A 22,613-nucleotide genomic window follows, 5' to 3' on the forward strand; every position below is an offset into this window, starting at 1 on the left:
TCTCCCTAACACTGTTCGGGATGCAGACACACTCCCTCAGTTTAAGTCTAGACTAAAGACTCATCTATTTAGCAAGGCATACACCTAATTTATCATCCAACCCACAATTAGGCTGCTTTAGTTGGGTCTGCCGGAACAAGAAACCAGAAACTACTATGTACTCTTATGAAACTTCCCTACAGGCACTGTTGAAATATTCAGGTGGGGCACAACCAGTGACACCTGCCCCAAGTGCCAGTGCTACAACTGATGATGATACAGCAGGTGAGTTTTCAACAATCACAGATCAATATATTTATATGGATAAACCATGCCTTTTGTAAGTTTTTGTTTTTGACAGACAGTTGCATTACCTTCTAATATGGCAGCTAACATGGCTAGCTTTTATTATTATTATTACTATTATTATTATCATCATCAGCTTTCATCAGGTCCATCCTCTGCAGGTGAGGAGCACTTACCAGCACCCACATCCACTGATCCTACCATCCCTTCCTTTGTATTTCCCAGTTTATTTTAGAATTTCCTGAGATTAATATTTATAATTATAATAATCAAATGTAATATTGTTTATCTTAAGTTATTTTATTTGTTGTTAATTGTTCTGGACTTTTGCATGTTGCCAATTTTTTAACCAAAAGCAATTAAATTGGTTAGTAAATGCATAGTCTGCAGGTTTATTTTGCTACTTTATAGTACACCACATTAAGTATGCCACTTAGTACTGTAAGACTTTGAATATTAAAGTGCAAATTAACTCCTGACCACTCTTGTGGGTTTGCTCATTTTACAATGAAAAACTGTAGAATGGTAAAAAACATGCCAGGCAGGCATTGGTATGATGCAAGCAACACATCTACAACTAATACAATTGATAATGGGTGTATTAGATTCATAGTGTGAGAATTATTAAGCTTTAACTATAGTCAATCGTATTGGCGGCACAGAGGGGCCCCCAAATCTAATTCTGCTTAGGGTCCCATAAAGGCTTGGGCCCATCTCTTGCTTGGAGTGCTCAAACGAACGAGGTGTGAAAACTCCCTAAATCCAAACGGCGACGTTACTTTTGTACATTAGGCTACTTTACGACATTTGTTTTCTTCTTTTGGCCAGCTAGTGTATATTAAAAGGAATTTAGTTTAGGCTGTTCAAAATAATTTTGCCTGATTACAAAAATGAAATAATAAACATCTGTCCGCTCTCGTCTTTAAAATTGCATTAGTAGTCGGAATATTATTAATATGAAGAGATGAGAGCGAAATAAGCTTAACTGTTGCCAAAACCTAAAAGAAATTTGCACCCTCGTGAAACGGCAAATCGACTTGAGCTGACGTGTTGTTACGTGAGCACTAACACTTACCAAAATAAACGTGATTCCACCCAACAGTTGAACAAAGAACAGTTATTTCTTAAAAGAAAGCACGTGTGTGGCTTTGTGTCGCATATGTGTTCGATTGGACAACAGAAGGTAAATATTTCAAGCACAAAGCAGCAAATACTGTCGCACCGAACGAATAAAAGACATGCGCTTTGGTTGGTTTTTACTTCTCAAAGACACGCTTATTTCTCCATTATCTGCCCACTGGCACCGCCCTTCCACTCATTTCTATGCAAACTCATAATGAGCCGACGATTGTCATTCTATACTTTAGGATTAAAAATGACCTTTACTGCTAGGTTGAGGGGAATTAAAAAAAAATCAGCTACGTTTGAGTTAAACTACTATTATTCAGTTTATCCTCAAAAAGGGAATCAAATGTAGGCTACTCAAACATGCCCTCACGGCATCAAACGTTATCACAAGTAGCCTAAAACCTCGTAAATTATCAGCACATAATACTTTTCGTCGTTTCTATTATTCAAACAAACCCCAACATTTGCGTGCGCGTGGTGTCTAATTTTAATTAGCACGTGAGCATTCACACAGAGAGCCACCTTGCACTGAGCGCGGCGTGCTTTCACAGCCTGCTGACGTCACTCTAAGAGGCGGATCTGAAGGCGGCCAACATGGTGACATCTGTCTGTGTAAAGCAGGAAACTATAGCTCAACTGGACTGTTTTTTTTATTTTATTTTTACTATGTAACGACTTTACAAGCTGCAAAATCAGCGAGCGTGTGTATTCGTAACATTTAGGACTATATAGACGATGCGGGTATCTCGTTTTATAATGGTGAAATATATCCATATGCTTACACTTACCATTTCTTTAAATACAAAACGGGAAGGTTATATAAAGCGAGACTGAATTATGCTTAACGACATACCGCAAATTATTTCAAGCGCGAGACAATTGCAACAATCGTCAGCTTACATTCGTTATACAAGTTTTCCCAAATTAAAAATCGCAATTTAATTATTTTCATTCTTACTCTCTGCTGCTTGAATTTATGGTAATATCTATCTCATTTCGTGTTTATGCAACCCAGCAATTATAACATGAAACATTTGTAGGCTAAATGGGAGTTGGATCCGAGAACACATCTAGTAAGTTTGTCTTCCACGTTGGAGAGGCAGCGCTTGCCAAGATGACAGCCGCCAACTCTGAAGCCATGCAGTTGGCGAATGTTGATCAGACAACGGAACCGAGAGGGACGTGGGGTCGGCGCCTGGATTTCGTGCTCGCCTCCATCGGTTATGCGGTGGGTTTGGGAAACGTGTGGCGCTTTCCGTACCTGTGCTACAGGAGCGGAGGAGGTGAGTAACTAGACCGCTGCTTTTCTCTCATGAAATACTTTCTTGCCATTGTGCTTACAACCCCCGAAAATGAACTATCACACGCATAGTTTCTGCCCAAAAGACAATAGTTTTTGTTACCACTGTAAAATCGTAATACGTTAATATGGGTTCTCCTTCAATAAGTCTAAAAGGCTAGAGTCTTTGTTTATTTATTTTAATGGCTGTAGTAGCTAATACACCGTTTTTGTAGTTTTATTTACGCAACTATGTTTTTTTTTCTTTCTTGATGAAGACTATTACCTTTTAGCCTAATTCTTTCTGTAAGGGACTAAGACGCTTTCACTCGCGGTCTTCCAGAACAAGGACGTGCAACCCCTGGCGCCTAATTTCCAAGTCTACATGGAAAGCAATACAGTCCAGCAGTGCTGTTGCAACCAGCAACATTACACCTACGTACCATCCTGACCACTGTACTAAATACAGATAATCTACGCTAACCTGAAGCTATCCTAACTGACGCAATACTATGCTACTAACTAACTATGCTTCTAACAATACTACACTAACAAATATATATAATATATATATTAATCTAAATAACTATATAAATGCTATGCTAAATAGATGCTAAAATACTCTATCCTGATCGTTTTCAATAGGCCTACTCGCAATTCCAACTCCTGACTCGCTACAGTGGTTTTCAGTGTTGCCAACTATTTTCAATGGAAAAGCTAAAGCCTGCTCGAAAAGTAGCTATATGTCGCCAGATGACGTCATGCGTCATTAGCATATTAATGACGTCATCGCGTCGAATTTGCATTCTGCCTAATTTGTCGGTACTGTAGCCTACTTCAGTTTATAATAACGGTTATCTCCCCTAAACCGTGCTCATACTGTTTTTATATAAGTATATAGCCGAATGTCCAGTAAAACGGTTCTGAATTACATATTTTCTGTTAGAGAACGGAACTTAGCTAACGTTACATGTTTATGAGTTTGAAGAAGGTTTATTGTTGTGTTTGGATAAGTAAAATGTATAGAGTCTGTAAATATACGATCTGAAGTCGGAGAGTTCAGAAACCGAACCGGAATGAACTGATTAGTAGTGAATATAAGCGCATGCCAAGAAAAAACGGTCAAATTAAATGTTTTGAATTAAAACAAAGGAGAAGGCAGCTGCTATGTGATCACTGATTGGTTCCTGCTAACATAGCGTGCACATGCGCAGCTCATTCATGTCTATGTCCGCTGGCGTGTAGTCAAAGGAATGTGCTGCTCCTCTCAGCCGCTCACTGAACAGAGCAGACGCAGCGGGGAAGTAAGACCTCACGCTTGCAGTACTGGCGAAATTTGGAAAGTTGCTAGGGTTTGTCCAAAATGTTGCTAGATTTGTCGCTAGTCGCTTTTTTGAAAAAATGTCGCTAAAGGGGTCTGAAAAGTCGCTAAAAATAGCGACAAAGTCGCTAAGTTGGCAACAATGGTGGTTTTGACGAAACGAGATGGTTTTTATACTGCCATGGGCGTGGTAGCTCGTACCAAGGGCGTGGTGAGTTGGAACCTGCTTACGTCAGCTGTCACTGCTTACGTCATTAAGTACCGCAAACAGCCAATAGGAAAATTCAACTGCAGTAGCCACCGTTCAACCTGAAGAGGGCAGCACTCAGACGTTTTTACACCATATATTGTAGAATTAAAACACTTTATACACAAATGTAAAAAAAATTACTTGAATCAATGACCAGTACTAATAAAGCCCCATGCTTACAGATCATTAACTAAAAAACGCTGGTTTAGGGTTTAGTTACCCTTTAAAAGGTTGTATTAAACGTGCTTACTAAGAATAAAGAGGACAAAATCATCTTTTAAAAATATCTCTAAATGACATTCACTGAATTCCAAGGAAATAATTCCAGTAAAAATTCACTTAAAAAAAAATCTATTGTAATCAAGAGTCTTGTTTCCCACCTATTCTCTAAAAGCAAGACTAAAATCTTATTTGTTGCTTCTCAGGTAAATGTATCTTGTTTTAAGCAGGCTGTTAGATATTTTAAAATATTAAATAGTATATTCAACAATCTCCAATACATTTGTTTTGTTCAGCAGTATATCTACTAATGCAAATGTATGTTGTTTTAAAGGAGTTTTAGATATATATATATTTTTTGGAAAACAAGCCAAAAAAGACTGATCAAAAACTTAACTCAATGTATCAGGGGCTTAGACTACACTCTCATCTTGATTTTCACTTTGATCCATCTTTAACTGAAACTAATAACAAACTCTATCTTCTTATAGAGCTGCGTATCGCTGATTTACTTCACAATAAGATACACATGTGGCGCTGACCACACAGAGAAATGCCATTTTTGTAGTTTGTTTATGATGCACTTCCTTATTATTTGAACTTTAATAAAGGATGCATTCAATATATAATGCCAGGTTGTTTGCTTTTTAGATGCCCTGACATGCAGGTTGCTTAAGTGGAATGCCAGATCCGGCTCTGCTTTATTTCACGATGACAGTGCTTCTTTATTTCCTTATTTTGCATTTTTCCATTATATTTCCATGATATTTTGTGATCTACATCACCTGAAGCTGTTTGGAAAGTTTAGAGTGCATCTGGACATGTGTTTTCTTCCTCTCCTCAGTCAGGTGCATCATCATTAGAGTTTCATCTGATCTCATGTTATGTTAAATGAGATAAAACGACAATTTGACAACTACATTTTTTACAAATTTTTTTTTTATTGTCGACGTTGCCGATAAAATCGACTAATCATTTCAGCCCTAATTCAGTATGCAATTAAAACAATACTAATCCCAATCCACTATACAAATTAATGTAATAAAGACTAACATTTGCAACAGTGCCCACCCACTTATTCAGCCTACTGCATTCCAAAAGTATTTTTCCCATACATTTTTTGCATAGATTCTTCATAACATCCTTCATAACAGGGATGGGTGATACCACTTATTTTCTTTTTGATCCAATACCAGGTACTTTTTTCCAAATATCATATGACACTAATACTAATACCTCTATTAAACTGAATCTTTATGAATTCTTTGGATAAAATGAGTAACTTTATTATTACTTACATTTTTATTTATATATATTTATGGGCCTAAACAGAAAATAATTAGGCTGCTTTGTTTACCCCTTAAAAATGTGTTTGTGTAAGCCACATAAAACCTCAAAATTAACCATAGATATTATTATATGGTTACTATTACTAAGACCAAGTTACCGTATGGATACTACAGTAATGCTGTAGTAAAACCAATGGTTCATTGTGTCAAAGCCTTGGTTACTGGCAAAAAAAAAGAAGGAAAAAAAAAAAAGAAACAGTCGTGGTTACTAGTCATGGTTAATAAAATGTTACTACAGTTAAGCCATGGTAAATTTTCATAAGGGTATCATTTATTAATTATCATTTATACAACAATTTGCTCATATAATTCTTTTTTTTCCACTTCGAAGCTTATGAGATGCATTAATATTTATGAAATCTAAATAATAAGATCACTTGTTAAAAAACCCTCCAGAATCAATATTTTTATGTGAGGATGGATATTCTTGATACCATATCGGAAGTATTGATACTTTAGTATCGATCCGTCCATCCCTACTTCATAATAGAGTTGTAAGCTATGAACCAAACCAATCAGCTCTGTGGTGAATCACAACATCACGAAATTAAAAATCCATTAGTCTATGAAAAAATCCACTTCTAGAACCAGAAATTGCTATAAAAAACACACACACGGCAGCTTCAAAATTCACATCTGAGGTATGAAAGTGTGTAATTTATGTTGTAGAACAAAACATCCACGAATGGTAAAGTGATGTTTACCAGAGATTTTATTTTACTAATAAGTTGAAAACCCCTGTTATAAAAACAATAGGAAAATCTTGAGGGAGCCCATGGCGAATTAGACTTTCACCTACAAATTGGCGTCACAGCTGAACAGCTATATTGCAAGTCAGTATGCAAGTGTTAAAATGACCTCATCGCAGTTGGTTACACTTTGAATGTAAAACACTTTAACACAAACTGTACAGTTGGCATACATGAATAAAAAAAAATGTGCGCATCTAAGGTCACAATGTGCCTCTTCGATGATCAGAAGGTAATAGTTGTATTAATGTTTATGATGGTGTTGTTTCTAAGATAGGGCTGTTTTGGTCTTTTTGTGTTCTTTAGTGAAATTTCTTGTTATGATTTTACAACATAACAGCCTGAAATAAATGATCTGAATTAATTCAGACCAACTTCATCCCTTTGTATCAAAGGTCAAAGATCTGATGCTGCTTTGGTTCTGTGTAAATGCCTTAAACTTTTGTTGTTGTCATGATAAAGCATTTATTATTTTTATATATATATATATATATATATATATATATATATATATATATATATATCTTGTTTCATTTTTAAAAGTATGATTTCATAATTTCCTTCATTTCATATTTTATATGCATAATTTATTATTTCAAACATTAATACCGTAACATAATTTATGTAATTGTAATAGCTGTGTGAAAGCATTTATGCCACCTCTGAGCATCATTAATCAGGCTGTGTAAATACACCTAAATTCCATTTCAGATGGAGCTTAAGTGCCACCTTTGCAGTGTAAAGATGCTTTAGTGTATGAGCAGCCAGTTTCACACATTCCCTTTGAAGCACCCAGCACATGCAGACTGTATGCTGTATATTTATTTAAATCCCATTCTTTTGTGCTTTTAATAATCTCACTTGGACATATCCCGATTTTAAATTGATTAATTGTGCGTACATTAATATGATCAAACATTTTCGAATTATGTGACATTTGTCATTTTATTGCTAAATAAGTTTTTATATTTATTTATATTAATATTCCGTATGTGTTTTCTGCAGTAAATAAATCATATAGTCATGAGTACAGCAATATATAAAAGATTCCAGGGTTTTTCCTGGCTCAAAATGAGGAAGAGGTGGTACCATACTGATTAAAATAGTGATGTTAAAAACACGTAAACATTGGCTTTACTAATGACCTGGCAACTGAATGCTAGTGTTAATTTTGTCAGCTGTTTTTTTTATTTAGTCTTTGTCTTAATCCTGTGTCAAATGTCCTTTTTAGTTTTTATCATATTTAGTCAGCCTTATCCTATTTTTTTTGTCAAGTTTTAGTTGACAAAGTATGGGCTTTTAATGTAGTTTTAGTCAATGAAAACTGTTGACATTTTAGTTATATTTTAGTAATATTAGTCATATTGACATTTTTGTCACTGAACACTGTAAACATTTTAGCCATAAGAGTATTACTGGTAAGCATTTGTCAATCTTGTCTATCCAAAACCAATATATATATATATATATATATATATATATATATATATATATATATATATATATATATATATATATATATATATATATATATATATATATATATATATATATATATATATATATATATATATATATATATATATATATATATATTTGTATATTTATGATGATTGCGAAGTTGCGAGCTGCAGACAGCGGGGGTGAGAGACGAGTGTCTCCGTGTTAGAGTGTGCATCACCTGGTGGAACTTTAAATCTCTCCCGGTCTCGACTCCCGCTCAGATTGGGTCTCTTCCACGACTGGTTGAAGCAGCTCTGACCGCACAGAGAATGACAGTTTTGGAGTGCTTATTTAAATGTCACGTTCCCATATTATTTGAACTTGAATTAAGGATGAAATAAAGATATATCGCCAGCTGTGATCTGTGTTTCTATCAGACACTCGAGCTGCAGCACTCCTCATCTCGTGTGTCATCATTATAGTTTTATATGATCTCATTCTCAAGTTATGTTAAATGATATCAAGCGACTATTTGACAACATAATTATTTGATTATTTTCGCAGATATTTGTAGTTACAAATGACACTCCACCGAGTGCAACACTTGTTAGTGTTTTCCACGAAGACATCCACCAGAGTTTTGTAGACAGCCGGAGGTGGCACGAAATTTGACGGAGGCGGCCGCCTAGTAATTCTCTATGCATGATTCACAAGTTATACATTAGGCCAGGGCAACATATGATGCAAGTTAACATTTTGGAGTAATTAGTAACAATATTCAGTTGTTGTCAGCAAAGTCTTAGCATAAATGTATTTTACTAGAACTACCTTCAGCTGCCTTTGAAAATTTCTATTGTACAACATTTTTATACACCATAAATTGACATCTTTAGGTATTATTTCAGTATAACTAATTAACAGTCCGAAATGCATTTACATAAACAAGAGAAATGCATTTACATAAGCTAGGTGTTTTATTAAGGGTATGTAACAGTAGATTCTTGTGCCATTGAATATGCCTATTGTTTCTAACAGCAAGTCTTTGCAATGCTGTAGTTCTGATGGGCATTCATCATTAATTTGGTATTTGAATATTTAAGCTCATAGAAAATGAATATTCTAATATTCTATTTAAATGAAGGTAATTAATGAGAGAGACGCTGTAAAATAATTATTTTAGTCATAAAGGTTGCGTAACCATTAAAAAAAAACAAGCTTCTAATTATAATCTAAACAAGCTTATATCATGTTGTGTGTTTTTTTTATTTATTTAAACGCAATGCATGAAAAGCTCAAGCAAAGCGAAGAAAAAGAAACTGCTAATGAAGTAGACTGATGCAGTTAATGTACAGGACGAGTATAAACACTCAACATATAGTGATCATGTTTATATTGTATCTCATGTCATGTTTTTGTTGAGGAAAAATGAGCATATCATGTGCTCTGTAAACTATACTCATTTATACACACCAATTTAACTGATGGAATGTCCCTTACCTCAGCTAGTATAGTCTTTTTCGGATGCCATGTGTGTTGTTTACAGAAGCATTGTGGGGATTACGTTGCTATGGTGACGCTCCTTTCTGACAAGCTGCACATATATGAGAGTAAAGTCCGCATATGAGAGTAAAATGTACCGCTTATCCAGTACATTTAAACCGGAACCCAGCTTTCTCACTGTAAGCCACATTCTCACAATAACCTGCTTTTCTGGTGTCCATCTGAAGGTACTGAGTGACAGAACAAATGTGATCAACTTGTGTCCACACTCAACAGCGCCACCCAGTGTGTTCTGTTATAACTGCCAGTTTTAGTTTGTGTGTTCAGGATTTAACATACAACACACTGTATATATGGCCAGCAAAGCAAAATTCGAATAGTATTTTTACTATTTGAATAAATATTGCAAAACAAATATTCAAATATTCCACTACTCGTGCACATCCCTACCTTTGACAGCTTTCCTCAATGTTTATCATTGATCAAAATGCATAAGTGGGTCAGAATATATGGGTTGTTGTGTTCTCAAATATTTATTGACCTAAACTCTTCATATTGGTTTGGCATAAATCCATATAGGCTATATTATTTATTAAAAATGTGTGCAAAAATTATTTTAATTGAACTGCCCCATTTGTGAGAAATGAAATCACTGAAGTTCAGTGTCTCTATGCAGTGATTTGTGAGATTTAGAAGAATAAAAAATATTTTATAAGACAGCTGTCACAGTTCACAGTAGATAATCATGTGTCTTGTTATTTCTGGTTTGATTAGAGCCATGCATATTTTATAATTCAGTTTATGTTGGTATGTCCATGTGTAATGTTGGCTGTCTGCACCTGTGTTTTCATAGACAGTCGCACCATGCAGAAACCCAGATTCTTGATTCTTTATCTTTTGAATAAATCTTTGAAATGTTCAATGATTTGTGACAAAGCCTTTTTCACATCTATACAGAGGATGTGTATAAATCATCTTACCCTCCTTTAATACACTTCCTCTTCTCATTGAAAAGTTGCATAAACATGGATTGCAAGAAAATGGATCCATTCTTACAGAATGGCTCTGCAAAAGGTCAAATTAAGGTCTGGACAATGGAATTATATGACAATTTGACTAATGGTCACAAATGTCTTCATAAATTTGGAAAGGATACATCAATGAGATGTTAACATCAAAGCAAAACAAAATGTTTATCACAAAGACATATTATATCTTAAAAATCTACTTATGTAATTAATGTTTTGTTTTCCATTCTTTCTTCTGTTTCAGGTGCTTTCTTGATTCCTTACTTTATCATGTTGTTATTCTGTGGCATACCCCTACTCTTCATGGAGTTCACCATTGGACAGTACACTCGTCTGGGGCCAGTCCACGCTCTGGCTAAAATATGTCCCCTCTTCAAAGGTGAGTGGTCCATGTGCCCTAATCAACTTAATCTCCCCTGTTTAGTTACACCATCCAAACACAGTCTAGCATAACGGTAGTCACGTTAATTGTATGTAGTGATGGTAAATCTTCTTGTCTTATTCTCATTTCTCAAGTTGCTTTGGATAATATCATCTGCTAAATGAATAAATACATAAACACTATGCAGGCCTATTCAGTGGTAATTTGACTCAAAACAATTAAAGGAATACAGTATTTTTTAGAAATTAAAAGTCACAGTAATTTTATATATTCCTTGTATTAACTGTGGATGGCTTTGCCTGTTGTACACCTTCGTCAGCATCGCCGTCATGTTCAAATGCTTTATCAGTTGTTGTGTTTCTCATTTGTTTTTGGTGGTTTTCTTACTCTGTTAACAAAGGTGTATATACTTGCCATACAGTATAATGCTGTAGTTTGCCACATTGCAAATATAGGAATTGAACAGGTTCTAAAACAATAACCTAACTCCTTTATGCAAATGCTGTAAGTAATTGGTAATACTATTTTTCATATTACACCATAGTATTCAAATGTATGTTATCACACTACATTTTAACCATTTTGCTGGGCCATGTTTTAAGGTCCAATTAATTTAAAGTGAAGCAAAAAGTCTCTTTGCATTTAAATGGCAGCTCAAGCATGAATACTGAGTGCAAAGCTCACCTTCTCACCTTTTTCCCAACCATTTGTTTCTACCCTTTTTTCCCTTTAAATTGAATGGACACTATATACTATATAATCCCTGATGATCTTGTGATGGCTGATCTCTTGTATTCTGCCTGATCACAATCAGTGTTCTGTGTCCTAATCAACCTTTAATCAACATTTAATCAGCAATTCTTTTACTTTTCACATTTGCATAATTTAAAGTGCAGAAACAACAAGATGCCTTATAGAATCCCATTCAGTATTAAGGGAAGAAGTGTTGTTACCGATAATACAGAATTTTTGTTTTTTACATGCAAGCCTTTTTTTGACACTTCCTTAAGTGTTCCTTAAGACAATTTCATTTCAAAAATGTGGAATTATTTAGTAAAGTTTTTTTTTAAAGTAGAGGACTTTAAAAGTAATTAGTAAAGGACATGTTTTATTTTCATACGACTTAAAGTACTGAAATAAATTCAGCACTTTATTTACAAACCTTATGTTTAAAATTGGCAACAGTAAATCATTAAGAAAGACGTTGAGTCATGACAACTCTGAATAAATAAAAACTGTTATAATGAATATGGTGTTGGTAGGTTGTGTTTTGGCACACTGCTTATGAAAACTTGCTACTGCTAGACTATACATAGGCATTTTGTGTTGAGCATGTAAGACATGCCCATCCTGGTTTCATAGATTATTGTTACTGTAACTACTTTCAGTCATGACAACTCTCTGAAATATTTAGCATGTGGGTATGACATATTGAGAGGATATTGGTGTGGAGCGGAGGGGAGGGGGGCGGGGCCGGGTCGGAATATCGTGCGCCCGGTCCCCAATCGGCCTGATGAGGCGCGCGAGGGATAAAGGCGGCCAGTGACGATGGTTCGAGAGAGAGAGAATGACGGACATGCCCTTGGCTTTTTTGGACGTTTTCTTGTTCCCAGACTTTGTGACAAGAGCGAAATGTGATCAATTCAAGGAATCCAAGAAACTCTTACATCAATAGAAGGTAGCTTTTGCACTGATGTTCCTGGCCAAATTGAGAATAGATACTAAGGATCTATCTATGCAAAATATTTACATACCCACATTAAGCGATTTCCTTCATAAAGTCAATGGATTGAGTAAGTCATTGTGTGATACTGTCCATGCAGCCAAGTGGGTCTGACTCACTGACTAAACATTCACTTGATTGTCCAAACTTCATTCATGAAACTAAGCAGCTTCTTTGTTTATTTTTGTGCTGGTTCCACCTAGTGGCTGGAGCATGTTTTGTGGAGTAACACTCCTTCGGGACAGTTTGTGGATGAATGTACATGTCTTTGTGTTTATCCCACTTATTGGCTGAAGTTTGTTTTATAGATTATTTTCTGTTGTGTAATTCTGTCTCACAAAATTTGTATAGAAGACTTAAGCAATCCGATGGCAAAGTTGTCACGGGGGTCTTGTAGGCGTACATGGATGGACGCTGGTTGTGCTACATTTGACTTTTTTTCTGTTTGTTTGGTTCGGGGGGAAGTTTGGGGTTTGATTGTTGCACTCGTGTTGGAGGTGATTTTTATAATAATTTTTTTTGACACACAATCTATTTTTCTAATATGTCAAAATATCAAATGTTAGTATTAGTGGATTGTCTCTCTCCACGTTGAATGTGAATGGGTTGAGGCCCCCCATAAAAAGAAGGAAGGTTATTTATTTTCTTAAATGTAAGAAATATGATATTGTGTTTCAAGAATTCATCTTTCCCCACAGGAAGCTGAAAAATTTGGGAAGATATGGAGTGGACATGTTTTCTTTAGTAAGAGTAAGAGAGTTTTGCCACAAGTAAGAGCGGGGGAGTAATTATAATAGTAAACCTCTACAATGCAAATGTCTCAAACAGATTAATGATAAATTAGGAAGAGTCGTTATTGTTTTAGCAGAAATTCAGGGGCAAAGGTTGATTTTGGCTATTATTACGCACCTAACGCTGATGATCAGGGCCTCTTTATAGATCTTGAAGTGATGTTGCAAGCCACAAAAATTCTGTCATAATCTATTATTACCCGTCATTTTAATGATAATAAGACATTTAAAAGCTTTTATCTTCTATTGATTTTTAATCATGAATTTACAGGAAGAGCATTTAGCAGATTATGCATTTCTTTATTTATGAAGCGAACAGATGAACAACAGAGACACCATAAGAAGCAGATGGATGTTTTTTCCCTGCAGTGACAGCGGAGGCCACTAAAACACGACATATGATCAACACAATATTAATAATATTAAAAATGAACAAAACACGTAAAAAATAACTGAACCGAACTCAATCAACAACTGAAACCTTCCTCCTGGTCCGCATTGACTTAAACTGGGTGCTCGCCTGTGTGTAATCAAACGCATTAAGGGAGACTGATGCTGAGGCAATTGTCATTAGATTTTGTGTCTTTGCCTCGGATGACTTCTCGTTGCCGTTTTTTTTTGGTTCTGGAGGCTGAACCTAGCATCATTGCCCTCCACGTGACAAGAGTTGCAGATAGCTTCACATAGGGGCGATTTTACAAGTTTACTATGTAAAAAAAGTGAGAGGTGTGCACAATAAACATTGAAAACATGTATTTGGATGAGAGAAAAAAAGCTTGCAGTTGCTTTGATAGCAGAAAGTAATAAAAGGACTCGTTTATGTTTAGGTCTAAGCGTTTTCTTGGTGAATTTAAATTAGTTCAATAACTGGGGTTTCTGATAGTTGTAAATGATAAGGTAATATTTAATTAAAATAAATTATGAGACATTCAATATCTCCACAAATTTGGACCGTTTTTAAATATTTCTTGTTGCTTAGTACTCTCAAAGACATTGTTGGTGAAGCAAAAACGTGTGTGAAAAACACTTTGGTGTAAAGTGGTGCCACTTCATGGACTTCAATGTATTCTGCAGCACTGACGCGAGTCATGTGAAAAACCCTTAATGCGAATTAATATCACTCACTTTTGCACATTAATCATTGCTCTTCACAATCACAAAAGTGACCGATTATGGTTTCAAAAAGGTGAATTTCTCCAAAAGGTAAGGAGTTTGGATCCCTGAAATTATTATTTGTTTTCATGCATTTAATTATTTTGTGGAATTTTATAATTTTTCACGGCACACCTGACAATCTTTCATGGCACACTAGTGGTTGGGAAACACTGCCCTAGAGCAACATTGACGCTTCACAGGATGTATAAAAATCTTCGTCTTACAGATATTTGGAGACTTTTCAACCCATCTGGTAGGGACTATAATTTTTTTTCCATCAGTCCATAAGATTAATTCTAGAAGTCCCTCATTTCATCTGTTGTTGATTTGCTCAATTGGAAACATCTTGGCCTCAGATAACAAACAACCTGATGAGTTTAGAGTTGTTGCCACTCTAATTTTTTTAGATCTTATGCTACAGAACTGGCTCCACTTTTGTTAGAAGTTTGTAAGGAAGCATTAAAGTATGGAAAGCTTCCGCCAACCATGACACAAGCTCAGATCAGTCTGATTCTTAAAAGGGAAAAGATCCAAGCGAGTATAAGGTTTACCATCCAATTTCCCTAATTCAGCTATTTGTAAAAATATTTGGGCTAACCGATTAAGTAAAGTTATGACATCTCTTATACATACAGATCAGGTGGGGTTTATTCAGGGCTGTAGCTCTTCTGATGACATCAGGCGTCTCATCAATATCATTTAGTCAGTGGTAAATGATCAGACTCCTGTCGCTGCCATCTCACTTTATGACGAAAAGGCATTTGATAAGGTAGAATGGGATTTATCTTTTTACGATTTTGGAAATATATGGGTGCTGGAACACTTTTATTGAATGGATAAAGTTACTTTATTGACACCCGGTAGCGGCAGTACAAACAAATGGAATAATTTCAGATTATTTTACACTGGACTCCCCATTTTTGTTCTGTCTTGCCCTGGAACCATTAGCAGCCACAATAAGAAAGGAAGATGATTTTCCAGGGGTGGTGGCAGGAGGTATGGCGCATAAGCTTTTGCTTTACGCAGATGATATTTTATTATTCGTCTCCAACCCCACTAGATCTATGTCTTGCCTCCACAGAATTTATTTTCTACGTTTTAGAGATATAGAGTCAGTTGGTCTAAATCTGAAGCTTTGTCTCTGACAGCGTACTGTCCAGAGGCCTAAACAGGGCATTAAGTATTTGGATATTTTATTCCCAGCAAATATGTGTGATTTAGTTAGTTCATTTTGACCCCTTTTTTTGAGCTATGTGGGCAGGTGAACTTCATTACATTTATCTATGATTGGGTTACATAACCCACCTTTATCAATCGGCCTAGGCCTATTTAAGATTTTGTTTTATTATTATGCATTCAGTCTCAGACATTTGGCTCATTGGTCACTTCCACCTGAGAGAGCCCCTCCCTGGTTTTGTATTGAACAGGAAGTTCTTGCCCCTATTTTGCCTTTCTATTAAACTAACCAGAGCAGTTAAGTTACACCACATTATCTTGCATTTGCACGTGGTATGGACAAAAGTTTCCATAGTGTTTAATTCCGACATTTTATTTAAATGTTGCCTCAAGCATATGGATGAACCCAAAATTGCATATTAATAAGCCCCCTTTCTGCTGGTCAGAGTGGATTGTGAGGGAGGCTAATCACTGGGCATCAGTGACCTATATGAGAGTGGAGTGTTGAGATTTTTTGAAAATATGGTTAGGACAACATATTAGGATTCCCAGATCTCAGTTTTTTAGGTATTTACAGCTGCGCCATCTGCTCTACTATTTTTGGGGGGTAGCATACACCCACCTAAAAACTCTGGAAGTGGTCATTACTGCCTTTGGAAAAGGTCATGAGGCATCAGTGTATTATTCCCTGTTAATTCAGAGTCTGGGGGACGGAGCTTCAATTTCTCTCAAGAGATTATGGGAGAAAGATTTAAACTTGGTATTGGAGGATGGAGTGTGGGCTAGAATTCTAAAAAAACATCAAGTCTACGTCGGTGCATCTGATGCTATTCAAGATTTGACATTGATTCTATTGGACCCCCTCTAGATTGTATAGAGGTTGAGGGTTCAGAAATGTATGTGTGATGTATTGGGTATTCAATGGAGGGAAGAGTTTAAGTTCATATAATTTTATTCTGTATTTTCTGTCATGTTTATTTAATGTCACTGGAATCAATTAAGACAGTACTTTTTTGTTATTAAAAACAGTAGGTTTCATTAAAGGTTTATGTTAGGGAGGTAAGTTTTGTTCATTTTAAACTCCATAGAGAATAAACCATAAACTCATCTTTTTTTATTGCTGAACAATAAGACATACACAAGTCATGCTGCATTGAGCATGTACTGTAGGACATGCTGCTGATGCAATTTAAATGTTAGACAAAGAGAGGGTATGCAAGTTGATTGGCTAATAGATTACATGTTCAAAGGACCTATCAGTTTGTGCCATGTGGAATTTCATGACTGAACTTGTTCACTGTTTGTGACCAAAGTGAATGTCACCACCAAGGGGTTCAGCCATCAACGGTCATCTGCTTCTCATAGGGTTTCTTTCCTTTTTCATTTGACATATTCTTTCACCTGCTAACTAATGACTTCTCTCCATAGTTTTTGTTTTATCTCCTCAAAGACAGAGATAGTCTACCCGGTCAAATCCTTTGGGTCCGTCGCTTGATATAGTTCTCATTTCAGCCGATTACGGCTCCTTGCTAACAGAGGGACTTAAGCAGGTAGTTCTTTCTGTATATTCTTTTGATTGAAATGTAAATTTGTGCTTATCTCACCTTCTTTGTGATTTTCTGATGATCCCCCAACAAAAGTGTTAATAGGGTTCTAATAAGGCTCCTTATTAGAAGAATTCTTCTAAAAAGGAGCAATTGCTTGACCAAAATTAAGTTTCTTATTGTTTCATAATGATTCCAGTTCAAAAATGACTATTCACCTTATTCTTCAGCTAAACTAGGGGGCTGGCATTATCTACCTTGAATGTGTACTACTTCCGGTATCAGCCACTTCTTGCTATTTTAGCAATACAAAAATACTACTCAAAACCAGTATTGAAATCTGCTTCTCTGAAGAACCACACGGTTGCTTACTTTGTGACGTCATGGTATTTTAATCGACATTAATAATCGCGATTACAATATCAAGAGCAATAATCGACAATTATGATTTTTGCTATAATCGTGCAGCCCTACTCTTTACAATAAATGCTGAAGATAGAAAATTATCCGACATTATCCTGTGGTTGTGTGATAGTTTATAGACTAAGATCACTAAATTCTGGTATTATATCCTTCTATTTATTTACATTGCGGTCCAACCATATGAAAGAATAATTACAAATGGAGACTTTTTAAGACTCTTGTTGCTTCTCAGATTTTTCTCCTCCCATTAATCTCACATGTAAACTCTCTAGAGTTTCTGAAGTGATCTTAACAAAGTTGCAGATTGTGCTTAGATTTGCTGTAATGCCAAAATCTACAATCAAAGGTCAGAGATTTCAATATGAACTCAATTGTTTCAAGAACAAATTACAGTACCGGTCAAAATGTTGAAACTCTTACTCATTCCTTATTATATATATATATATTAATTTTTTTTTTTCAAATTTTAGAGTAATAGTAAAGTCATAAAAACATAAATGGAAGTATGGGAATTATTTTGTTACAAAACTAAATCCAAAATAAATCAAAACTGTGTTATTTTAGCATCTTCAAAGTAGTCACACTTTGCTTAGATTTTGTGGAAATGTAGTCTTGGCATTTTCTCAACCAACGTCTTGAGGTATCACCCTGGGATGCTTTTAAACAGTATTGAAGGAGTTCCCATATATGTTGGGCATTTTTTGGCTGCTTTTCTGAAAATCTCTCATCTTCAAGCATTAGTTGTCTGAAGCCATATTAAGCCCCTGCTATTTTGGCTATCAGATAACTATCAGCAAATTATTCACTAAAAGAAGAATTACGGTAGAATTCTGGGAAACAGAAAAGTTTTTTTTTTTTTTTCTTAACTTTTGTTTAGAAGTGTTTTAAATACAGCCTTCTCAATATGATTTGACTTAGATTCAAATGGAAATGTCTGTCCCAGAGATTTGCCATGTCTGTTTTTGTGAAACTTGGCCTTCAAATGTTAATCTGGAGGTCAGCAGTTTTTCCTTTTTTTTTTTTTTTTTTTCTCCTGAAACAAAAACTAATCATTTCAGGGCCTCTGAAGAGCCCTAGGTGCTGTTCCAAAATGAGTCTTGGAGACTTGGAGAAGCTGGCAGGAAACAATGGCATTGCTGGTCTCTCACCCTTCTTTTGTCTGTCCTCAGGTGTGGGACTTGCCACAGTGGTCATTTCTTTTGTGCTCTGCACCTACTACAATGTGCTCATGACCTGGGCCCTCTATTACCTGGTTAACTCTTTCAACCTCTCATTGCCATGGCAATCCTGCAACAACACGTGGAATGCAGTTGGCAACTGTTCCACTGGTTTCCCTGGCAATGCCACACATCTGCAATCAGCGAGTCAGCAGTTCTTCGAGTGAGTGGCAGATTTAATCTTTTACTCTCTTAATGTTTATTATATTTGGTAAGTGTGCTTGACTTTGCCATAGTTGTGGGGGATTCTTCCTATGTCTGTCATCCATCCATCCATCCATACATACATACATACATACATACATCCATTTTTGCATGACTGTAAAGAGTGCTGTCTTATGATGTGAGCAAGAAAGCTACTGTAGGGATGATTAGGGAAAGTTTTAAACTTTAGTGTGTAATTCGTCCTGCAATGGTTGTGATGGACATGAATGATCAGACACGATATGATATGACCCAACCTATCCTGACCTAACTCTACGCAACCAGACTTAGTTTTCACCTGGCAGACAATAAAATGGGTGAAAAATCCCATGAGACTTGAGTGGGCTCTTTTGACTTGGGCCATGAAGAACCCAACTAGCAACAACCCATAACAACCTAGCAACTACTCAGAACATCATAGCAACCTCACAACAACATGCTATTAACCACCCACAGCTCCTTGTCGTCATGGCAGCAAGTGTTCCACTCACATTTCTTCAGAAAATGTAAAAATGTTTTGAGTTAACCTTTTGAAAACGCTTGAGGTCTATTTAACCATGAGGAAATGTTTCTAGAGTTGTAAAGTAATTATTCATCTAGCTCTTCCTGGTTTATGTTCCACAAGTCATCAAACTGAGGATGAGAGCTGCACAATTACAGAAACAGATATTGATTTGCTCCTTATTTTCAGTAATTCCATGAGCCGCATCAAGACCAAATGTGGTTGTCTTATACAATCTGAATATATTTTTGTATCTTTTTCAGTCATAAGTTGCTCGACATGACAAAGGGGATTGAGCATGCTGGAGGGATTCGCTGGGAGCTGTTTGGCCTTCTAGTTCTGGCCTGGGCCATTGTTTATTTCTGCATCTTTAAAGGAGTCAAATCCACAGGAAAGGTCAGAGTTCAGAGGTCAAATCACCACTGTAGAAATTAAATGTGTTTAGATTAGCTTGACTAAGGATTTAAGGCCCCGGCACACTTCATTCGAAATCGAAGAATGAATGGGTGTTGCATCATTTAGAACAAAATCTGTGCCTATTCACTTTTGATATACTGCTTCATTCATGTGTCGTCTGCAGTCGAAAGCCATTTTTACATCTGCCCATAGTAAGGAATGCACATCTTATCATAATTATTTTGTCTGTATTCAGCCCATTAACACTTTATAATAACAGAGTGTAATTGGCACAAATAATGTCTGTGTAGTGTGTTGGCAGAATGTTAACGTAACAAATTACACAATATATATATATATATATATATATAAAATCAACATCGAGTGGTTAAAACTGTTTATTTTACTGATATCTACTTGTACTAGAATGTAAATATTACTTTTAGAATGAGGCATGAAGTCATTGACTCATTTTAATGTCACGTTATTTAGAGGGATAGTTTACCCAAAAATTTAAATTCTCATAATTTACTCACCCTCACGCCATCCCAGATGTGTATGACTTTCTTTCTTCTGCTGAACACAAACAAAGAATTTTAGAAGAATATCTCAGATTTTTTTGGTCCTTTCAATGCAAGTGAATGGTGGCCAGAAATCTGAAGGTCCAAAAAGCAGCATAGAAGTAATCCTTAAGACTCCAGTGGTTAAATCCATATCTTCAGAGGTGTGAGTGAGAAACGGATCCATATTTAATTCTTTTTTTATTTTATTTTTTTACTTTATATCTCCACTTTCACTTTCAGATGTTAAAGTGAAACTAAACAGACACCACATATGACTTTCAGATGTGACCGTGAAAGTGGAGATTTATAGTAAAAAAGGACTTAAATATTTAATTGAACTAGCCCTTTAAGGTTTCACATGAAGTCTCCTGCGTCCTCATATTTAAATGCTCCTCTAAAAGCCTCCCCCAGTGGCGTGGCCAGTGTCTGAATGTTCGAAAACATTATGCTTGTTGCTCAACTGTTTTGAACTTCTTTTTTGCTCTGAGTGAAGAACAAAAAAGTACTTTGCAGGACCTTTACTGTGGAACTCAGCAATATCATACTAAAAAAGACAGTTAGTTTGGTCTTATAAAAGATATAATGATGTATCTGTTTGTGTGTGCATATAATATGGAGTTTGTTAAATATAATGGTAGTTACATTCCATATAATATGGAGTTTGTTAAATATAATGGTAATCATGTTGATGTTACATTTTAACACACATTTTGGCAGTTACAGTTGAAGTCAGAAGTTTACATACACTTAGGTTGAAGTCATTAAAACACATTTTTTAACCACTCCATTTAATATTAGCAAACTATACTTTTAGCAAGTCATTTGTGCATGACATGAGTCATTTTTCCTACAATTGTGTACAGACAGATTGTTTCACTTTTAATTGAGTATATTGCAATTTCAGTGGTCCGAATTTTAAATACACGAAGTTAACTGTGCCTTTAAGCAGCTTTGCAAATTCCAAATGATGTCAAGCCTTTAGACAATTAGCCAATTAGCTTCTTATATGAGGTTACTGAATTGGAGGAGTACATGTGGATGTATTTTAAGGCTGTAAAAAGGGGTAAAAAACTATTGGTCCGATGTTGGATTCCAATAGAATGGACCCTGAAGGTTTCTGCGTTGTTCTGTCTTTTCTGAGCACTGAACCAAAGACACTAATTAATTTGCACTTTGTCAGATGACACTTTAATATTAATACAACTCAAATTTAAGTTGAACCTCTAATTTAGATTTAAGCTCAAAAAGATTACACTAAAAGAATGATCAGAAATCAATTAAAGTTATTGATTACTCTGAATCGTCCTAATGTTCCTTATCCTTTCATTCGGGTCCCAATTCAGAGTAATATGCCTGCCGAATTACATAGATCTCACAAAATCACCAGTTCCGTTCATAGACAGCAGTTGCAGGGTGTACTAATATCATCTGGTTCGGTCGCCTACTGCTTGCTCATAAACAGATGATAGTTTTATTTGGTCACGTTTCATACAACTTGCTAAAGACCGTGATAAGCAGTGACTGGTAGTCTTACGTGGTTTTCTCCTATTCATAAGCTCCCGTAATGATCATTATGCTGGACATAAGTTTGTTGTAACTAAAGGCGTCCCTCGAATCTACCGATGATAAATGATTTTGGAGGAATACAGAATAAATAAAAAAGGAACAATTGATTTGCCAGGTAAAATAATACGTTCATCAATTCCAATTAGACAATAAGTCAAATGTTGTCATCTCTCCTTAAGTACCAAACGATTCTATTGTTCTATCAGATGTGTGTGTTTGATGTTATTCAGGATTTGGTTTACAATTTAGGAGGTTGTAAGTAGACCTCTGGAACTTGTGATTTGAGTAGGTCATTTGATGTTTACAAAGAATGCACCTAATCTGCATACAGCATCTGGTCCCTGATAGAATGCAGTATTTTACTAAGTTCTTAAAACTTACTTTTTTAAGGCCTACCTTCAAACTCAGTGCCTCTTTGCT

At 35.7% G+C, this 22,613-nt stretch overlaps 1 protein-coding gene across 3 annotated transcripts in view; it reads left to right on the forward strand.

Moving 5' to 3' along the window:
• Positions 1–2,009: 2,009 nt before the first annotated feature.
• The window catches only part of LOC127632116 (sodium- and chloride-dependent GABA transporter ine-like), a 36,501-nt gene continuing 15,897 nt past the window's right edge, over positions 2,010–22,613 (forward strand). For 2 of the 3 annotated variants that reach the window (XM_052110635.1, XM_052110628.1), the window contains exons 1-4: positions 2,010–2,696; positions 10,796–10,930; positions 18,915–19,125; positions 19,932–20,064. In XM_052110635.1, the coding sequence (XP_051966595.1) occupies positions 2,459–2,696; positions 10,796–10,930; positions 18,915–19,125; positions 19,932–20,064 (717 nt within the window). In that variant the 5' untranslated portion in view covers positions 2,010–2,458. Of the gene's footprint in view, positions 2,701–10,795; positions 10,931–18,914; positions 19,126–19,931; positions 20,065–22,613 lie in introns of all 3 variants that reach the window. The other variant, XM_052110645.1, reaches the window with a different exon arrangement.

This window comes from Xyrauchen texanus, chromosome 3 (genome assembly GCF_025860055.1).
Source record: "Xyrauchen texanus isolate HMW12.3.18 chromosome 3, RBS_HiC_50CHRs, whole genome shotgun sequence".
Taxonomy (NCBI): Eukaryota; Metazoa; Chordata; class Actinopteri; order Cypriniformes; family Catostomidae; genus Xyrauchen; species Xyrauchen texanus.